General features: G+C 53.2%; 1 protein-coding gene across 2 annotated transcripts; it reads left to right on the top strand.

Annotated features, from left to right (window-relative positions):
• The first annotated feature begins 6242 nt into the window (after positions 1-6242).
• LOC141550524 (uncharacterized) lies at positions 6243-15820 on the top strand. Of its 2 annotated transcripts, none has more exons than XM_074281395.1 (5): positions 6243-6541; positions 7195-7281; positions 9933-10059; positions 10393-10470; positions 13352-15820. In XM_074281395.1, exons 2-5 carry the CDS (start codon positions 7246-7248, stop codon positions 14569-14571), a joined length of 1461 nt encoding a protein of 486 aa, XP_074137496.1. In that variant the 5' UTR covers positions 6243-6541; positions 7195-7245; the 3' UTR covers positions 14572-15820. The 2 variants fall into 2 exon arrangements, with proteins under 2 accessions (XP_074137496.1, XP_074137422.1); XM_074281321.1 differs by having other exon boundaries at positions 6361-6529.
• The last annotated feature ends 3405 nt before the right edge of the window (positions 15821-19225 follow it).

Consider the following 19225-nt stretch of genomic DNA (forward strand, 5'->3'; position numbering starts at 1 on the left):
CTATAATTTTTTTTTCTTTTTTCCTTTTTTTAAATAATTCTATACCATTTGTTTTGATGGATTGATTTTGGAGTTTAATAAACTTTTTTTTTTTTTTTAATAAAATGTCTATGTCCTTTCTCGATGAAATTTAGTCTAATTTTATTTTAAATTCTATTTCAACTTCTCTTTTATTTTTTCAAAATTTTTAGGAGGTGATCTGCCCGGTGCTTTCTGAGAAAGGAAAAAGAGCTGGTCCAGAACCAAGAGAAAGAAAGGGTCCGGCACAGGGAGGGGGAACATTTGAGTCAGTAAAGGAGGGTTGACCACTGACCATTGAGAGCAGTCTGCCACTTCCAGAAGGGGCAGTTCACCCGTAGGTCAGTCAGTTGGTAAGCATTTACTGAGAACCTATTTGTGCCAGGCACTGTACTAAGCACCGATCTTCGGGGATATATAGAAGACCTAAAGCTCTTTCCTGCCTTCAGAGAGCTCACAACTTAGTGGGGGAAATACAAGAACTAGAAATAATCAGCAGAAGCAAGGCTCTAGAATTATGGGGAAATTAGTAAAAGGTTCTAGTAGAAGGTGAGGTTTTAGTTTGGGACTTTAAGGAAACCAGGAAGGTCAGTAATCAGAGTGAAGGAGAGAGTGTTCCAGGAATGGGAGACAGCCAGAGAAAATGGGCAAAGCTTAGAGATGAAGTTTCTTTTTAAGGAACAACCAATAGGGGCAGGATTGGATAAAATGTGTCAGAAAACTGGAAAAGTAGGAAGAAGGGCTAGGTTATAAAGGGCTCTGAATGCCAAATTGATTCCTGAGGTAAAAGGGGAACCTCTGGAGTTAATTGAGTAGGGCTTTAGCAACAGATTGGCTATGGGAGGCTGATAGTAAGGGGTCCAAGATGACTTCTACATTGGAACCCCAAAGAGTGGTACCCTTTTCAAGTAATAGAGGATGCTGGAAGGGGAGAGCATTGAGGGGAAAGATAATGAATTCAGTTTTGGACATGGAGTTTAAGATGTCTATTGGACACATTTTGAGATGTCCCAGGTGTCTGAGAAGCTTTCTTAAGGACCCCCGCTGGCTCCTGGCTGGAAAAGTGCCCCAGAAACGGACGGCTTTCTGCAGCCTTCCGAACTTGTGTGGGCGTAGTCAGCGACAGTGGGACCGACCTTGGGCCTGGACGCTCATTCCAACATGAAGGACAAATGAGAGTGAGAGTCCGAGGTCAGGTCTGAACTCACGCAGATGGGGGTCCTGCTATTTTCCACACAATGCACACTCTTGGGTTCATTTCATTTCTGCTCATCCTTGTCTCCAACAAGACTGTACTCCTTAAATCCAAAGACTATATGGAATATTGCCTCTGTGATCCTGAACATAATACAGTAGTCTCTCAAGAAATTAGTTTCGGGGAAGATAGAGTTGTCAATAGTTTTACATTCTCTTATTTTTAACAACTTCAGTTTTGTTTACACTGAAAAAAGCTCATGGGAAAAGTGCAATAATTAACTATTATTCCTGAACTCCAGAGAGGGATCCAGCCCCCCTCCTGATGGTATATCCAAGAAACCGGAAGACCTTTGCTTCTCCAAGTGACAGTCGCGCATGCGCACGTGGGTGTGTGTGGGTGTGTGTGTGTGTTAGTATTTTCTGAGTTACACACTTCTTCACTTTGCAGGATGCTTGAGTGGTTTTTTCAACCTAAAATTTCAAATCAAGTGAGCGTTTGCAGCTACACTGTACCAGGAAAGAATGGAGGAGAACGTAGTAACTTTGAATCTTTTCTAGGTGGCTGACCTTTAACACATACAGCAAATTGGACATCTCACTTTCCAAGCTATGCTCCTCCTTCTCAAGGATTCCCGTCCTGTTTGCTTCTCTGTAAAGGGCTGAAACTCTGAGTAGGTGCACTGGAATCAGACAACCGAGCCCTTAAGGCTAATTACCTGTTGGACAATACTCTATGAGAATATGCTTGGAAAATGGCCCTTCCCACCATTCTGTGCTGGCTCCATCTTTTGGTGTATACAGAGAATTGTAAGAGGGATTAGGGGGTGGAGTAAGACAAGCCAGAGTCACTTTGGAGGAGGAGGAGAAGGGAGGTCTGTAGGAGAGCTCCTGGCAGTTTCGTGGCAGTTTCATGGCAGTTTCATCCATCTCCTTTACTTCTCTCCCTTAAGACCAAGGACTTTTGCTGATCCTGACTCTGGCTGATCCTGAGGTCAACAGGGAGTTGACCAGACTTCACACTTCTCTTTTGGGGGAGGGGGACCCCATTCCTAGTCCCCTCCCCAACCCAGAGATGGCCACCATCCTAGCAAGCAATGATCATTCACTCCCAGAGGCCAGGGAACACTTGAGATTATAGGCATGTGCCATACAGGAGGCGAAGGGACTCAGCAGCACCATGTTAAGAGACTTGGGAAGGCGCTCGAGCAGCCAGATTGAAAGCCCTCATCCACTGGCACAAGCAGGGAGGCCAAGGGACGTACCACCGGGGAGGCTTTTGGGTCCTGTTCCTAGACCAGCTGGCTCAGGAAACAGACTCTTAGAAGGAATGGAAGTGTCCTTTGTTGTGCCAGGAAGCTGCACGTCACAAAGATCCCTGGCACCCTCAGCAGTGGACCCAACGTGGATTGCCATAGATTTTTTCCCAGTTTCTCCTCTGAGCCTATCACTGTGAGACTTTTTAGCTGTTGTACCATAGCTGGCTGTGATATTCTGCCCCATCCTCGCTCTCGGCCCCCTGGATGGTGAGGGAAGCTTTGTCTCCAAGGAGGGACCCTGAGAACTGGTCAGAGATGCCTAATGAATGTTGGTGTCCTAATTGAGTCTCTTGGGAGGGGCCACATCTCTGCTGGAACTAGTGGGGCTCGTACCCAGAGGTGACCGCCCCTGGGCTGGGGCAGGGATCACCATTAAAGGTAGCTCCAGAGTTGTCATGGTCTGGGACCTGAGCCCCTAAAAGCAACAGGATGAACACATCAAGAATGGAAACAGAAGTGGCAAGAAACTGGAAACTGAGCAAATGCTCTCCGTTGGAGAATGGCTGAATAAATGATGTATGGTACATGAATGTTATGGAATATTATTGTTCTGTAAGAAATGATCAGCAGGATGATTTCGGGAAGGCCTGAACTGATGCTGAGGGAAGTGAGCAGGACCAGATTATACACGGCAACAAGGTTATATGATGATCAATTCTGATGGACGTGGCCGTCTTCAACAAGGAGATGGTTTGAAGCAGTTCCACTTGTTCAGTGATGAAGAGAGCCATCTACACCCAGAGAGAGGACTGTGGGAACTGTGGTTCACAACATAACATTCTTACGCTTTTTGTTTGCATTTTATTTTGCTTCACTTTTTTCTCTGATGCTGCATGATCATTATATAAATATGTGTGCATATATTGGATTTAATATATCTTTCTACTATGTTTAACATATATTGGACTACTTGCCATCTCGGGGATGGGGTAAGGAGAGGGGAGAAAATTGGAACACAGGGTTTTGCAAGGGCTAATGTTGAAGAATTGTCCATGCATGTGTTTTGAAAACTAAAAAGCTTTAAAAAAAAAAAAAAGTGCTAACAGAAGGAACACTTCAAAGGCCCACTCTCCTCTCCCCTCCTTCTCCCCAAGAGCCAGGGAGTCTCATCTCTCACCTCTGCAGGGAGGAAGGAGCCTGATAGGAGTCCAAGCCACGTGGACATGCTCTGCTTCCTGAGGCTCTGGAATGGCACCAATACTGCTTATGGCCACCCCTCTTCTCATAGGGACAGAGGGTGCCTTTAGGCAAACATTTTTCCAAATTGAATTTATCTGTGGACAGGGCCCCTGTGGTGGTGGTGGGCACAGCATAGACTGGCTCTGGGACATCCACGAACACCCAGGGCCACCTGCCAACTCTGGCCATGGTTGGGTAATTTCTCAGCTGTCATACCACAGGGATCCCTGCTGAGCCCAAGCCCCACAAAGTCCAGGAGCCACGGCATTAAAGTCCTCATCTGGATCCATGGCACCAGGTCCTTGGGCTGAGTACTTGGGACGGAGCCTGACGGCTCCCTCATGGGATCCAACACTACAGGATTGGCTGCCAAGCGCACACTGTCATCACTCTCCCATGGGGCTTGGTGCTGTCACCATCTGGAACATGGGGCAAGGTGATCTGTTGGAGATCCCAGCCTGTGTCTCAGCACCCAGAGCAGCAGGGGAGGCATGAGGGGTCAGAGGGATGGAGCCTCGGTGGTTTGGGACGCAGGGAGGCAGGCCTAGGGCTGCTTACTGCTCCCTGCCACAGTGAATGTAACTCAAGGCAGCCTGCACTTCAGCTCTTGGGCCCCAAAGGTTCCAAAACGGGAGGGGTGTTCCTGGCATGTTCCCGGATACTCCTCCAGGATTTGGCCAGGATCGCTGCAAATCCATGGAACTATTGTACTGTATTTAACCACGATGACCTCACTCAAGCAAACGTGAGGAGGATGCAGGCACCCCGATTCCCAGACAGGTTGCACCAAAACTAGGGTGACGCCTGAAAAGAGCACTGGTTGCTGCGCCTGGGATTGGGAAGGCCCGAGTGCAAATCTGGGTTATTTAGTAACGGGGTGACTTTGGGCAAGTCATCTCATCTTGTTCGCCTTGCTTTCCTCCATATACTTGGGCATAATGATAGCCCTGCCGCCCAAGGTTGTGGAGACACCAAATGGGATCTTTGTAAAGCACTTAGCAGCATGCCCAGCACATAGTAGGTGCTTAATAAACACTTGTTCCCTTTCCCTATGGATGACTGGCAAGGAGAATAAATAGCTGACAAGGGGCCGAGAAAAGTCCAGGAAAGTCAAGTCAGCAAGCATTTATTAAGTGCTTACTGTGTTCTAGGCATCAGGTGAGCCAAAGTCCACGCCCTGCGGGGGAGACTACATGGAACAACTGTGACCAAGACGTGGTCATGATAAATTGGAATTATTCTTAAGGCCTGAAGGTTCAATAGGCCTGGGGAGGCAGAGAGAGGAGGTTGTTCTAGGCCAGTCATGGGCTGGTAGAGGAGGAGGAGAGAACCCTGGAGGACGGGGGAGGCACAAAAAAGGGTCCAACAGGACGTTTAGAAAGACTGTGAGAGCCAGAGGATTCCATTCGTGGGCTGGAAGGCAATTAGGAGCCCTGGAGTTCTGAATATAAAGGAAGGAAAGAAACGAGCACTGATTAACCCCCTGCTGTGTGCCAGGCGCTTACTAACCAACCTGATCTCCTGGATCCTCACGACAACCTCGGATTGCTGGTTTACAGAAGAGGAAACTGAGGCAGACAGAAGCGAAGTGTTCCGCCCGGGGTCACCCTGCCTGGAAGTGCCTACGGCCGGATTGGAACTTGGCTCTTCCAGACGCGGCCCAAGTCCGCCGAGGCTGATACCGCCTGCGGGGCTGTGGGCAACTGAAGTACTTCCCAGGCACCAAACCCATCCCCATCCTGGGCCAAAAGCAGCCCCGCCCCCTCGCCTCCCGCCCCGTCCCGAGGCCCTAAATCCTGGACAGCGCCTGGGGACCCGTGGACTGAAGGAGGGAAAGGGGCTCCCCTTTCTCCGAGGCATTTAGCACGTGACGTTGCCGTGGGGGTGCCAGCGGCCCGGAGTGGCTGGAGGGCGGGGGGAGGGGCCCAGGGACGTGCCCCGGGGACGGCTGCTAAGGAAAGTTTGAATGTCAAAAGTTCATTCGGGGCTCGCTGGGCACCACGACGGGGGCGGCCCCTGGGGACAACCTGGAGGCTAAAAGAGGGGTGTCCCGGAAGGGGTCAGGCGGTGCCCTGGGGGGCTGGCTCCCTCCCCCCTCCCCCCCCCCTCCCAGCAGCCCGGACTGCGGCCAGCACCTCGGCCAGCGCCCCAGCGAAGCCCCGCCCTCTCGCCAGTTTCACCGAGTCCCCCCTGAGGGGAGGTAGGGAGGAGGAGAGAAAGGAGGGGCATCGGGAAGGAGTCCGCTTCTCCCCGCCCCGCTGCTCCTCTCGGACAGGCGCCCAGCTCGATGCCCAGCCAGGGCCCCCTGTGCGGCTCAGCTCGGGCCAGGAGCCCCGGGCCGCGCTCCCAGGCGGGACTCCCCATCATCGGGCGGAGGATGAGGGGAGCAGACCCTGCACTAGCCGGCTCGGGACGCTCCAAAGAGGGCGCTGGGCCTCGGCCCCCGGGCTCCTGCCCCGCCTCCGCTGCCCCAGAGCCGGCTGGGCCCCCAGTTTTAAAGAGCAGCTTCCAATTCACACGGACAGTGCTAGAGGGAGGGCAGCCCGGGAGCAGGCGAGGGGCGGGGCTGGAGCGGGAGTGAGCTCACCGCCCCGCCCACCCCTCGCCGGCGGAGGATCGAGGCATGCGCACCAGGCCGCCCGCTCTCCGGACTACCGTTCCCTAAAGGCCGCTCGGCTGGTCCGCAGATTGTGGGCCTAGTTCCGTCGCGGTTACCGTGGAAACGGCACTTCCGTTCCCTCCCAGATTCTCGTCACCCTCTCGCTCGCGGCCGCCTCCGCGCAGCCCTGCCCTCAGCGGCGGCCGCAGCCCAAACCCTAGTACGTGTCAGGGTGAGTGAGCGTCAAGGGCGGCCGAGCCTGGGGGGACACGAGGTCCCCGGCGCCCGGTCTCATATGCTGGGGTGAAGAAGGGGGTGCAGAGAAGGGAAACGATGCGCCGAGCCGGGGGTAGTGCGCGTGCGCAATCCCTGCCCTGCCCCCTCGGAGGGTCACGCCCCCATTGGCCGTCCTGCGCCCTCAAGCCAATCAGCGCCGCCCAGCGACTTCCGAGCCAATCAGCGCCTCCCTTTCTCTGGAGCTTCTGCAAGTGTTTCAGGCTCCTCCCATCCCCATTGCCTCCCTTCTGATCTCTTCTCCCCCCTCCCTGTCTAACCTGAGGATCCGGCCCCCCGCCCCCTCCCCCCGTAAACCGGCCCGGAGAAAGTGTTAACGGCCGGAGGGAAGACTGCAGGGGAGGGGAGGGCAGGGGAGGGGGCGTGACCGGCCCGGCTGTGACCCCTCCGCCACAGGCCGGGCCAGGGGGGCTCCTTGAGCCTTCTGGCTCTGGTCCCCCCTTACCCCGCCCCTCCCCCGCTGGGGGCGTGGCCTTCCCCGAGTTCTAAACTCCTCTGGCTCCGGAGACCCTCTCCTTGTGCCCCGTCTTATGGGAGGGGGCTCCAAGGACCGACCCTCCCGCCCTCCTCGGGGCGCCGTCTGCTCCCCAGATCTGCCTTCGGAAGCCCCTGCGGCGGGACAGGGTGAGGAAGAGGAAGGCCATGGCCCCCGTGCTGCTGCCGGCCAGGGCCCGCCAGGTGAGGGGGGAGAGGAGGAGGGGAGGGCGGCAGGGGAGGGGGCAAAGGGGAGGGGGCAAAGGGGAGGGGGAAGACTGCCAGGGGAGGGAGGACTGCCGGGGGAGGGAGGACTGCCAGGGGAGGGAGGACTGCCAGGGGAGGGAGGACTGTCAGAGGAGGGGAAAGAGGAGGAGGAGACTGTCAGGGGAGGGAGAACTGCCAGGGGAGGGAGGACTGCCAGGGGAGGGAGGACTGCCAGGGGAGAGAGGACTGCCAGAGGAGGGAGGACTGCCAGGGGAGGGAGGACTGTCAGAGGAGGGGAAAGAGGAGGAGGAGAACTGCCAGGGGAGGGAGGACTACCAGGAGAGGGGGAAGAGGAGGAGGAGACTGCCAGGGGAGGGAGAACTGCCAGAGGAGGGAGGACTGCCAGGGGAGGGAGGACTGCCAGGGGAGAGAGGACTGCCAGGGGAGGGAGGACTGCCGGGGAGGGAGGACTGCCAGGGGAGGGAGGACTGCCAGGGGAGGGGAAAGAGGAGGAGGAGACTGTCAGGGGAGGGAGAACTGCCAGAGGAGGGAGGATTGCCAGGGGAGGGAGGACTGCCAGGGGAGAGAGGACTGCCAGAGGAGGGGGAAGAGGAGGAGGAGACTGTCAGGGCAGGGAGGACTGCCAGGGGAGGGGGAAGAGGAGGAGGAGACTGTCAGGGCAGGGAGGACTGCCAGGGGAGGGGGAAGAGGAGGAGGAGACTGTCAGGGCAGGGAGGACTGCCAGGGGAGAGAGGACTGCCAGGGGAGGGAGGACTGCCAGGGGAGGGAGGACTGCCAGAGGAGGGAGGACTGCCAGAGGAGGGGGAAGAGGAGGAGGAGACTGTCAGGGCAGGGAGGACTGCCAGAGGAGGGAGGACTGTCAGGGGAGGGAGGATTGCCAGGGGAGAGAGGACTGCCAGAGGAGGGAGGACTGCCGGGGAGGGAGGACTGCCAGGGGAGGGAGGACTGCCAGGGGAGAGAGGACTGCCAGAGGAGGGAGGACTGCCGGGGAGGGAGGACTGCCAGGGGAGGGAGGACTGCCAGGGGAGAGAGGACTGCCAGGGGAGGGAGGACTGTCAGAGGAGGGGAAAGAGGAGGAGGAGACTGTCAGGGGAGGGAGAACTGCCAGGGGAGGGAGGACTGCCAGGGGAGGGAGGACTGCCAGGGGAGGGAGGACTGCCAGGGGAGGGAGGACTGCCAGAGGAGGGAGGACTGCCAGGGGAGGGAGGACTGTCAGAGGAGGGGAAAGAGGAGGAGGAGACTGTCAGGGGAGGGAGAACTGCCAGGGGAGGGAGGACTGCCAGGGGAGGGAGGACTGCCAGGGGAGGGAGGACTGCCAGGGGAGGGGAAAGAGGAGGAGGAGACTGTCAGGGGAGGGAGAACTGCCAGAGGAGGGAGGACTGCCAGGGGAGGGAAGACTGCCAGGGGAGGGAGGACTGCCAGAGGAGGGAGGACTGCCAGGGGAGGGAGGACTGTCAGGGGAGGGAGGACTGCCAGGGGAGGGAGGACTGCCAGAGGAGGGAGGACTGCCAGGGGAGGGAGGACTTCTAAAGGAGGGGGAAGAGGAGGAGGAGACTGCCAGGGGAGGGGGCAGAAAGGGGAGGGAGGACTGCCAGGGGAGAGAAGCAGAAAGGGACAGGGAGGACTGCCAGGGGAGGGGGGAAGAGGAGGAGGAGACTGTCAGGGCAGGGAGGACTGCCACGGGAGGGGGAATAGGAGGAGGAGACTGTCAGGGCAGGGAGGACTGCCAGGGGAGGGGGAAGAGGAGGAGGAGACTGCCAGGGGAGGGGGCAGAAAGGGGAGGGGGAAGAGGAGGAGGAGACTGTCAGGGCAGGGAGGACTGCCAGGGGAGGGGGAAGAGGAGGAGGAGACTGCCAGGGGAGAGGAGCAGAAAGGGGAGGGAGGACTGCCAGGGGAGAGGAGCAGAAAGGGGAGGGAGGACTGCCAGGGGAGAGGAGCAGAAAGGGACAGGGGAGGGCGAGGAGGCCGGCTCCCGCTGGTCAGGGCTGCTGGCCTGGATAGTTGGGAAGGAGCCAGAGGGAAGCAAACCCCTCCCCCCACTGAGGCACTGAGGTTGCCCAGCTCCGCACTGACTCTCCCAGCAGCCCCGGGGAAGAGCTGTCGTTCTCCCCATTGCCCAGAAGGTAAAGGAGGCCCAGAGCCCATAAGTCCCAAAGCGTGGATGGAGCCGTCCCTGCCGGGGCCGGGCTCTGGCGCCCTCGGGCCGCGGGCTCCCAGCATCCCCGCCGCCCCCTGGGCCAGCCCTTTGCTGGCCCCTGGGACGTCCCGTGGGCTCCTGGGCCCAGCCCCGCTGGGTAAAGTGCTTCAGGGCTGGGGGGAGAGATGCTGGCCTGACCTCGGGGGCGCGGGGCCCAGGCGCCAGCCAGAAGGGCCCGGCCTGGAGGAGCCCGCAGTCACTGCGGAGCGCTGGGCAGTGAGGACGGGGAATGGCCTGGCTGAGTCTGACTGAGAAGAGGACCCTGCCGGAAGCCTGGAAGCCCCCCAGCTCTTCAGACTCGGTTTTCTTGTCTGTTAAATGGGGACGTGGCTCTATCCCCTGCCTGCGGGACTGTCCCAGAAGCCCCCTGTGAGGAGAACGTCTTGTGCAGCCCGGGGCAGCTAAGCCATGAGCCCCCCTGGTGTTGCAGGAATCGGTGACATTCAGCGACGTGGCCGTGGACTTCACCCAGGAGGAGTGGGGGCACCTGGACCCTTCCCAGAAGGATTTGTACAGGGACGTGATCCTGGAAAATTACAGGAACCTGGTGTGCCTGGGTAAGGACTGGGCCCCGCTGCCGGGAGGGTCCCAGGGCGGTCTCAGCTCTCCGCTCCCTTGGCAGCCCCCAGACCCCCCGCTTCACAGCCCGGACCCCGGTGGCTTGGTTGTTTGGTCCCATGAGCCTCCCCCAAAGCCCCAGGGCAGAAGACGGGCGGTGGTCCCCAGGGGCTCACGGAGGAGGAGGAGGTCCAAGTGCCCGCTTTCTGAGCTCAGGCCTCCTCCTGTGGCCCCATTTCTGCCTCCGGGCCCCCTGTGCTGGAAGACAAGGGCGGGGCTTGGACTCTGGGAGTACCGGGCAGCTCCAGCACTTCCCCATTTCTCCTGAGCAGGACTCGCAGCTTCCAAACCGGAGGTGATCCACCAGCTGGAACGAGGGGAAGCTCCCGTCCTAGGCAGCCCCTGCGCAGGTGAGTGATGGGGACCAGGGGGCTCAGTCCTTGCTGACACTTCCGTGCCTCGGGGGACCTCAGGCCTTCCCCACTCTCCTCCTCCTCCACCTCTTCCTCAGCCTCGGGTGCTTTCCCTGTTCTCCGGGTTTGCTGCCAACACATTTCCGAACCTGGGACTTTCTGATACTCGGGCTGACATGTGCCATAGGCTACATACTCATGTAAAAGTAGAGGGTTTTGTTTCCTGAAAAGCGTGGGGTTGTCAAACAGTTTCTTAAATGGAATGAAGCCATCCTTCCTCTCTTTGTTTTTGTTTTCTAATTTTAGTATTTTCTTTCCCCCCAAATACATGTAAAAACAATCCTGATATTCTTTTTTCAAATTTTCAGTTCTGAATTCTCTCCCACCTCTCCTTCCCCACCCAGAAGGCAAGTAGTTTGACATCAGTTTTATGTGTCATGCAAAATACGTTTCCATGTTAAATCACGCTGGGAAAGGAAATGCAGACCAAAAATACCCACGAAAAACATAGTGAAGAGAAAGTGTCATTCATCTCCCAGGCTCCTCCAGTGATTTCTCTGGACATGGACAGCACCTTTCGTCATACATCCTTCAGAATTATCTTGGATCGTTGCATTGCTGCAAATCGCTAAGTAATTCACAGTAGATCAGGGTACAGTGTTGCTGTTACTGTAGACAGTGTTCTCCTGGTCCTGCTCATTTCCTTTTGCGTAAGTTCATGTAGGTCTTTCTAGGATTTTCTGAGAGCATCCTGTTCATCATTTCTTACGGCGTGATTGTAGTCCAGCACGACTGTCCACAGCTTGCTCAGCCGGTGCCCAAGTGATGGACGTCCCTTGGACGAGAAGAGCTGCCACCGGTGTTTTCTCGGCATGCAGCCCTGGTGGTGGTGCTGCTTAGTCCCAGGGTATGCGTGGTCTTGAGCAGGGTTCCAAAAGGCTCTGGAATGATGGGCTCAGCAACACAGTAATGTTTTAATTTCTCCGGATCCCTCCAGAATTTGCCATTTTCCTCGTATTTCTCTTTAGCCGATCTGACTCAGAATTGTTTCAATTTGCATTTCTTTAGTCAATAGTCATTTAGAGCCTTTTTTCACATGATATGATTCCTTTATCTAGAATTTCCAGTTTGGATCTTTTGCTGATTTCTCATTGGCTCCTCCTCTCAGTTCCACGCTGGGCCCTGATTATTGCCCATCTGCAGTGTCTGTACAAATTCGGGTATTAAGAGACCATCTCTCTTGCTTCTCTATCGAGTCACGTCCTGTTCAGGGGATGGTTTTTATCCTGCACAGTGACTAAAGGAAGACTTTGTTGGTCCTTCCAGGGACCCAGGGCACCCTCCTCGTCTGCTTTATAGTCAGCCATGCAATTGTGAACTCTTGGGAGCCTTTTAGGGGGTTGGGCTCCCCACTGCCCCATTCATTGGCTCACTGGCTCACTTGTGGCTCGAGTCAGGGTTTCCTAAAAGGGGAGCCGGTAAGAGGAACAACTTGTATGCACACATGGAGCAGTTACAAATGGCAGTGACTTGTTATTCCTGCTCAGAAAAAGAACTGCTCACCCCCCCACACACACACACACAAACACAAACACAAACACACATATACATGTACATATTACACAGAGACACACACACAAACCCCCTCCACTCCCTGCTTTACCAAATGATGGGAACCAAATTGAGCCGCTCCCTGGGGATGCTAGTGCCCCGGTTGTGCTGGATATTAAAGAGCTTCTGCCAGGCTTTCCCTGCTAAGCCCCAGGGCCCCTCTTCCTCCTCTCTTCTCCAGCCCCTCCCTCGATGTACCCTCTCGGCTGTGACTGAAGTCTCAGGTTTGGGGATTTCCCCCGCTGCTCCGGGGGGGGCCGCGGCTGATACCTTTCTTGATAGACAGGAAAGGGAACAAGTGGTTAACTGTCCACTGTGCTCCAGGCCCCATGCTGAGCGCTTTACAAACAATATGTCATTTGATTCTCACAACAGCCCTGTGAGGGAGATGCTGTTATGTTCTCCAGTTTACAATTGGGGAAACTGAGGTAGGCAGCAATGAAGTGGAAGTCCTTTTTGGCCCTTGAGACGATCTCCCCTCTCCCCCGTCCTGACCCAGTAGCCTCATGAGCCCCTTATACTGTCGAATTCTTTCTGTGACACGACCTGATTTGGGGCGGGCCAGAGCATCGGGGTAGCCTTCTTTATGCTGCAGTGAAGGTGACCCCTCACATCTCTTATCACAGGATAAGGATTCTCCCTTTTTGATAGAACTGTTGGGGGGCAGCAGAGAGGGCTGTATGGCCTGGGAATCAGGCGGCCTTGGTTGTGGTCCCAGCTTTGGGACTGGTCAGTGATGGTGGTCACCACACTAGACATCACTCATACTGTAAAATAATAATACTGACCACTAATACTTGTGTCGCCCTCATCTCCTCCCCTCCACAGGAAGGTAGACGCTGCTAATTATTACCTCCTTACAAATGAGGAAATTGCAGCTGAGAAGAGGTGACGTTGCTGGCCCACAGACACGCAGATAATTTAATCCCAGACCTTCCTGGCTCCAAAGCTGGCACTCTGCCCATTAGGACCCTCTACCAGTGGTGACCTTAACCTAGGCTGAGCCCTCGGTTTTCTTATTTGGAAAATGTAATAGCTGAAAATCTACCCTGGAAGGTTGTGAGAGTGAATGGGAAAGGTCTTTTTTGTTTGTTTGTTTTTGTTTTTTTAATATATGCTCGTGCCTACAGAGACAAGATGGCAGTATTATTCTGTTATTATGAGTTTGAACAGTTTTCTTGAGAGTGGTGGCAAAAGGCAGTGCTTAGTATAGAGCATGAGGAAGAGAGGATATCGAAATTTTTTTCTTCGTTTTTCTTTGTTTCAGATTCTGAAACTGGGCCAGAAACCACGGAGTCCATTCCAAAGCTGGGCACTGCTGTGGAAGACTCATCCTGGGGACGACTCCCAGGAGACGGTCCCAATGACTGCAGGCTCCGAGAAGCCTGGGGAAGGGGGGCCGCCCTGGAGTTGGAGCAGAGCACAGAAAAGCATAGTGCTCAGGCGAGAGCCCCTCAGGGGAAGCCTTCGAGGGATGGGCATGCGCAGGAGGGCAGGAGATCGGGGGACAGCTTCACGCCGGACCCGGGCCTCCTTCCCCAGCAGCAAGTCTCCGTAGTGGAGACCCTCTACAAATGTGACATACACAGAAGAAGTCTCAGTCTGTCTGCAGACCCAACTCCGTGTAGCGGAATCTGCCCCAAGAAGCTACTTTCCAAACAAAAAGGATGTGGAAATCCCTTCAGTTATGATTCGAGACTTCCTGAGTATCCAGGGAGGCACGCTGAAGAGAAAGCCTGTGGCTGCAGGGAGCTAGGGAAGGCCTTCCACCAGATTGCCGAGACTCCTCGGGCCGAAGAGAGACCGTATGAGTGTCCGGAGTGCGGGCGGGCCTTCAACCACGTGTCCTCCCTCAACTCCCACCAGCGGACGCACACTGGGGAGAGGCCTTACGAATGCAACGAGTGTGGCAAGGCCTTCTGCAGGAGCACCCACCTCATCGAGCACCAGACAATCCACACTGGAGAGAAGCCCTACGAGTGCAGCGAGTGTGGGAGGGCCTTCCGCCAGAGCGCGCAGCTGACTCGCCACCAGAGGATCCACACCGGAGAGAAACCGTATAAGTGTCACGAGTGCGGCAAGGCCTTCAACCACAGCTCCTCCCTCACGTCCCATCACAGGATCCACACTGGAGAAAGGCCCTACGAGTGTAACGAGTGCGGCAAGGCCTTCAACCACTTCTCTTCCCTCACCTCCCATTACAGAATCCACACCGGGGAGAAGCCCTACGAGTGCAGCATCTGCGGCAAGGCCTTCTACCACAGCTCGTCGCTCACTTTCCACGCCAGGATCCACACGGGGGAAAGGCCCTACGAGTGCAACGACTGTGGGAAAACCTTTAACCACATTTCCTCTCTCATTTCCCATCATCGAATCCACACAGGAGAAAAGCCTTACGAGTGCCATCATTGCGGGCGGGCCTTCCGCCGGAGCACCCATCTCAGCCGACACCAGGTGGTCCATACTGGAAACAAGCTCAGTGAGTGAGGGAGAGGGGCCTGCGGAGGGTCCAGAATCCGAACAGGAGAGGGCCCTGCAAGGCAAGGGGGCCCTCGATAGAGGAGATTTCAACCAAAATGCAGTCCGTAGATGAAGCATGCATCCGTGTCAGCCTGGGGCCTGTTCTCTCCGTTCCCCAGCCATCTCCGACCCCGCGGAGAAGATCAGACCCGAGAAAAGAGCTGCTGAACTGAGAGGTGCTCCTTCAGCTTCACTTTGCCAAATCCCCGTGTCCTCAGGTCGTCTTCTGGCTAAGGAGCTTGCTAGCAAAAGCTGCCCCCCGGGGTACCATCCAGATCTGACCCCAACAGCACTCCCCTCCCAAACCTTCCCCATTGGCCCGTGGTCCTTCAGAAGAAAGGAGTGAAAGGGTGTCCCTCTCCCTCCCATTCAATAGCCGGCTGCTTCCTATAAAAGTGGCGGAACCTCTCAAAGCCCCACGTTGAGTCTTCTGTCACATGCTTCATTGTCTGTCCCAGGGCCTCTTCCCCTGGTCTTCATCTTTTATCTCCTTGGGCTCCAAAAAGGAGGCAGCCTCTGGTCCCCTCCCTCCGCTTCCCAGCATCTTTTAGCTTCTTCCGATTCCTCTTGGGCCGACTCTTTGTGGATTCCAGGGTTTGGGAATCGTGCTCAATCCCAAGATTCTCATCCTTGGGAAGTGGCCATATACATGCACACACATACACGATCCCCTCAGGAGGCGCCTTTTGTTTGATTTCCTTTCTGCCACTGGCATCACCATTCATGCTATCCCATGTTTGAAAGCTTGGTTGTTTTTATCATCAATTTCTAAATGAATAATTGCTGTTGGAACACCTCCATTTCTAAATATATCCCTTCCCTGCCATCAGCTTGGAAGAGCCTTTCCCTGGAGCAAAACCGACCCATTTGCCAAGATGTTCAGAGATTCCCTCCCAGAGATGGGACGGAGACATGGGGGGGGGGGGGCCAAGCTGGGTCATGGAGTCATGCAGAATTCAGTGTCGATTTCAGGGGGAGGCAAAGAGAGGGCAGGTTTTTCCTTTCTGTTTCCATTGTTGTCACCCCTGCACTTTTTTTTTCTTCCCTATTCACTATGTTACATTATTTCATCTATCTCGTACTTCTCTGAATTCTTCACATTTCTGGTTTTGGTACAGTGATTTTCCTGGTTTAGCCATGTTCCCAATGAATGGGGGTATTGTTTCTAGTTCTTTGTTACTATAAAAAGTTGCGTTAATAAATCTTTTGGTATACATGGAACCTTTTTTCTATCTTTGACCTCTTTAGCAGTGAGATCTCTTGAGTCACAAGGTATGGTTATGTTAAGAGTAGCATAATTCCAAATCTCATTTTAGAATGGACAGACCAGTTAATAGCTACACTAACAATTCATTAACTTGTCTGCCTTTCTATGACGCTTCCAGTTCTGCTTCTAAATACTAGCACATTTGGCCATCTTTGTCAGTTTTCTAGATAAGGAACTGGAGAGTTGGATTGATTTTGCATTCATGATTTGACACAACCTTTCATACGGTCATTAGTAATTTGAAATTGTTCGAGAACGGTTCACATTTCCCCACATCAAGTAGGGAATGGTTTTTAGTTTTGTATATTTGTTAATTTCCTATATCTTTTGGATTTGTTGTTTGTTGTTCAGTCACTGCTTGGCAGAGATACTAGAGTATTTTGGATATCAGCCCCTTATTAGAGATGATTAATGAAAGACATCCCCAGCTGATAGCTTCCCTGCATTATTTATGCAAAATTTTTAAAATACTCTATTTATTCTTTTATAATGAACTCTTTCTCTTCTTTGCATAAAGATTCACTTCCTTAAACATGGTTATGACAGGCATCCGATCTGACACTATGTTTTGTTTTTTTTAAGGTATGATTTAAAAAAAAAAAAAAGATTTAATTTTTTATTTTTCCAAGTTACATGTAAAAACTTTTTTGGGTACACATGTCCATTTTTTTATAAATCATGTTGGGAGAGAAACATTGCAACAAAAAGGAAAAATCACAGGAGAAAAAAAAAACAAGAAAAGGGGGAAATGAATATAGAATGTATTGATTTACATTCAGTTTCCATAGTTCTCTATCTGGATAAGGATGGTGTTTTCCATACAACAATTATTGGAATTGCCTTGGATCACTGAACTGCTGAGAAGTACCAAGTCTGTTACATTTGAATGCTGCACAATCTTGCTGTTGCTATGTACAATATTTTTTTGGTTTTGCTTGTTTTGCTCACCATCAGTTCACGTAATCTTTCCAGACATTTCTAAAATCAACCTGTTCACCTTTTTAATGGAACAATAATATTCCATTGCTTTCATATGGCATAATTTAGTCATTCCCCAGTTGGTGGGCATCTATTCATTTTCCAATTTTTTGCCACTACAAAAAGAGCTGATACAAACATTTTTGTACATGTGGGTCTTTTTCCTCTTTTATGATTTCTTTGAGACAAAGACTCAGTAGAGATGTTGCTGGATTAAAGGGTATGCACATTTTGCTAGGCCTTTGGGCATAGTTGCAAATTGCTCTCCAGAATGGTGGGATCATTTGATAGTCCACCAACAATACATTAGTATCCCAGTTTTCTCACATCCCCTCCACATTTATCATTATCTTTTCCTGTCACTTTAAGCAATCTGAAAAATGAGAGATGGGACCTCAGTTTTAATTTGCATTTCTCTAATAGTGATTTAGAGCATTTTTTCATGCAAATATAGATAGCTTTAATTTCTTTATCTTAAAACTGTTCCTATCTTTCAACTGTTTATCATTTGGGGAAGGACTTGTATTTTTATGAATTTGACTGAGTTCTTTATATATTTTAGAAATGAGGCCTTTATCAGAAACATTGTAAAATATGTTTTCCTAGCTTTGTTTCCTTTCTAATCTTGGGTGCATTGGTTTTGTTTGTGCAAAAACTTTCAAATTTAATGTAATCAGAGTTGTCCATTTTGCAGTTCATAATATTCTCTAGTTCTTTGGCCATAAATCCCTCTCTTCTCCAGAGATCTGACAGGTAGACTATCTTTTGCTCTTATGGTATAATTTTTGATATTCAGGTTTGAATCCACTTTGAGTTTATGTTGGTGTGGTGTAAAATGTTGATCTAGAGCTTACCAAACTGCTTTCATGTGTTCCCTGCAATTCTTTCACAGATGGAGCTTTCCCCCAAGTAACTTGTCCTCACTTTTTGATATTCCAGTTCTCAGGAGTCAAATTGAATTTGAATGGATTCTCTCTTGTCTTTACTTTTCTTGGTGCCATTTTTAATCTTTCTTGTCCCTTGCCTCTTTTATTTAATCTGTTACCAAGGCCTTACTGATTTCCCCTTCACTGGCTCTCTTCTAGCCCTCTCTCCTCTCTGTCCCTTCTGCTATTGCGCTTTTGTTCTTAGCTTCAGACTCTTCCCTTGTCGGATTTCTTTCCCCTCTAGTTCATCTTCCATTCATTCAAGCATTTATTAGCTGCTTTCTGTGTTCTAGGTTGGGGCTAATTACAAGGATGTAGAGACCAGAGCAAAACATCCCCAGATCCTAAGGAACTTAGATTCTATTGAGGGGAAGCAGCCTGAATGCTGATGAGAACAAAATAAAATCTCCATAGAGCCAAGTGAGGCAGGGTGCGATTCTGACTCCAGCCCCGGGGAGATGGAGACCTGGGAAACTGGTGGTTGTGCAAGGAGCAGGGAGGAAGCCCTTTGGAGCCCATGAGGGATGTACTGTGCCCGGGAAGCTCACCTTGGAAGCCAGACAGCAGCCTCTTTATGTGGAAGATGTTCCAGCCACCCAGGTCTTGAGCAGGGGTTGACGGACATTGGAGAAAGCGAGAGTTCCGGGTGTGGAAGTCCCAGTGCAGAGGAGCCTGTGGTGACCCCAGGAAAAAGAGAAGGGGATGGATGAAGAGAAGGGTCGGAGGCAGAAGCATTAAGCCTGGGCGATGGATGGGAGAGCTGAAGAGGGAAATTGTGAGTCCACGTGGCCGCAAGAGGCCGGCCTCGGGACAGAAGTGTCTGGGATTGAAACTAGGGAGAGAGGTGCTCCAGAACCCGCCCCGGGTCAGAGAGAAAATGCTCGGTTGGAGAGGCCGGGGAGAGAAATGGACAGAGGCAGCAGGCCGGGAGCAGAACAAATCTCCCCAGACAGGAAGCCCTTTAGGAAGCGCCCGGTGTGTCCAGGAACCGGGGCTACCGGCGCAGAAAAGGAAGCCGTCCTCGGCCCCTCCAGGAGCGTTCTGGAACACCGAGGCTGAATGGGGAACTGGGGGGAAGGCACGCCTTACTCTGGGGGCACCAGGAGGGCTTGAAGGGAGGGAGACCCAGCGGGGGGATCCAAGCAGCCTGGAGAGGGAGCGAGGAAGGCCTCGAGAAGCGGGAGCACAGCAGTGACCCGGTCCAAGGGACAGAGACCACGGAAAAGGGACAGCGATGGAGGTGCTGGAGGCTGAAGGTGCAAAGAACTGGCGTCGGACCACCCGAGGTTAAGAAACCCAAGGCGGCATGAGGCAGGAAAGCGCTGGGCTCATTTTATGCTCAAGGGTCTGAGGCGGGAAGATCAGCCTCAGGTGCTAGCGCTGTGTGGCCCCGAATAAGTCGCTTAAATCTGCCTGCCTCGGTTTCCCCAAGTGTCAAGTGGTGGGGCGG

The sequence above is a fragment of the Sminthopsis crassicaudata genome, chromosome 1 (assembly GCF_048593235.1).
Source record: "Sminthopsis crassicaudata isolate SCR6 chromosome 1, ASM4859323v1, whole genome shotgun sequence".
Lineage (NCBI taxonomy): Eukaryota > Metazoa > Chordata > Mammalia > Dasyuromorphia > Dasyuridae > Sminthopsis > Sminthopsis crassicaudata.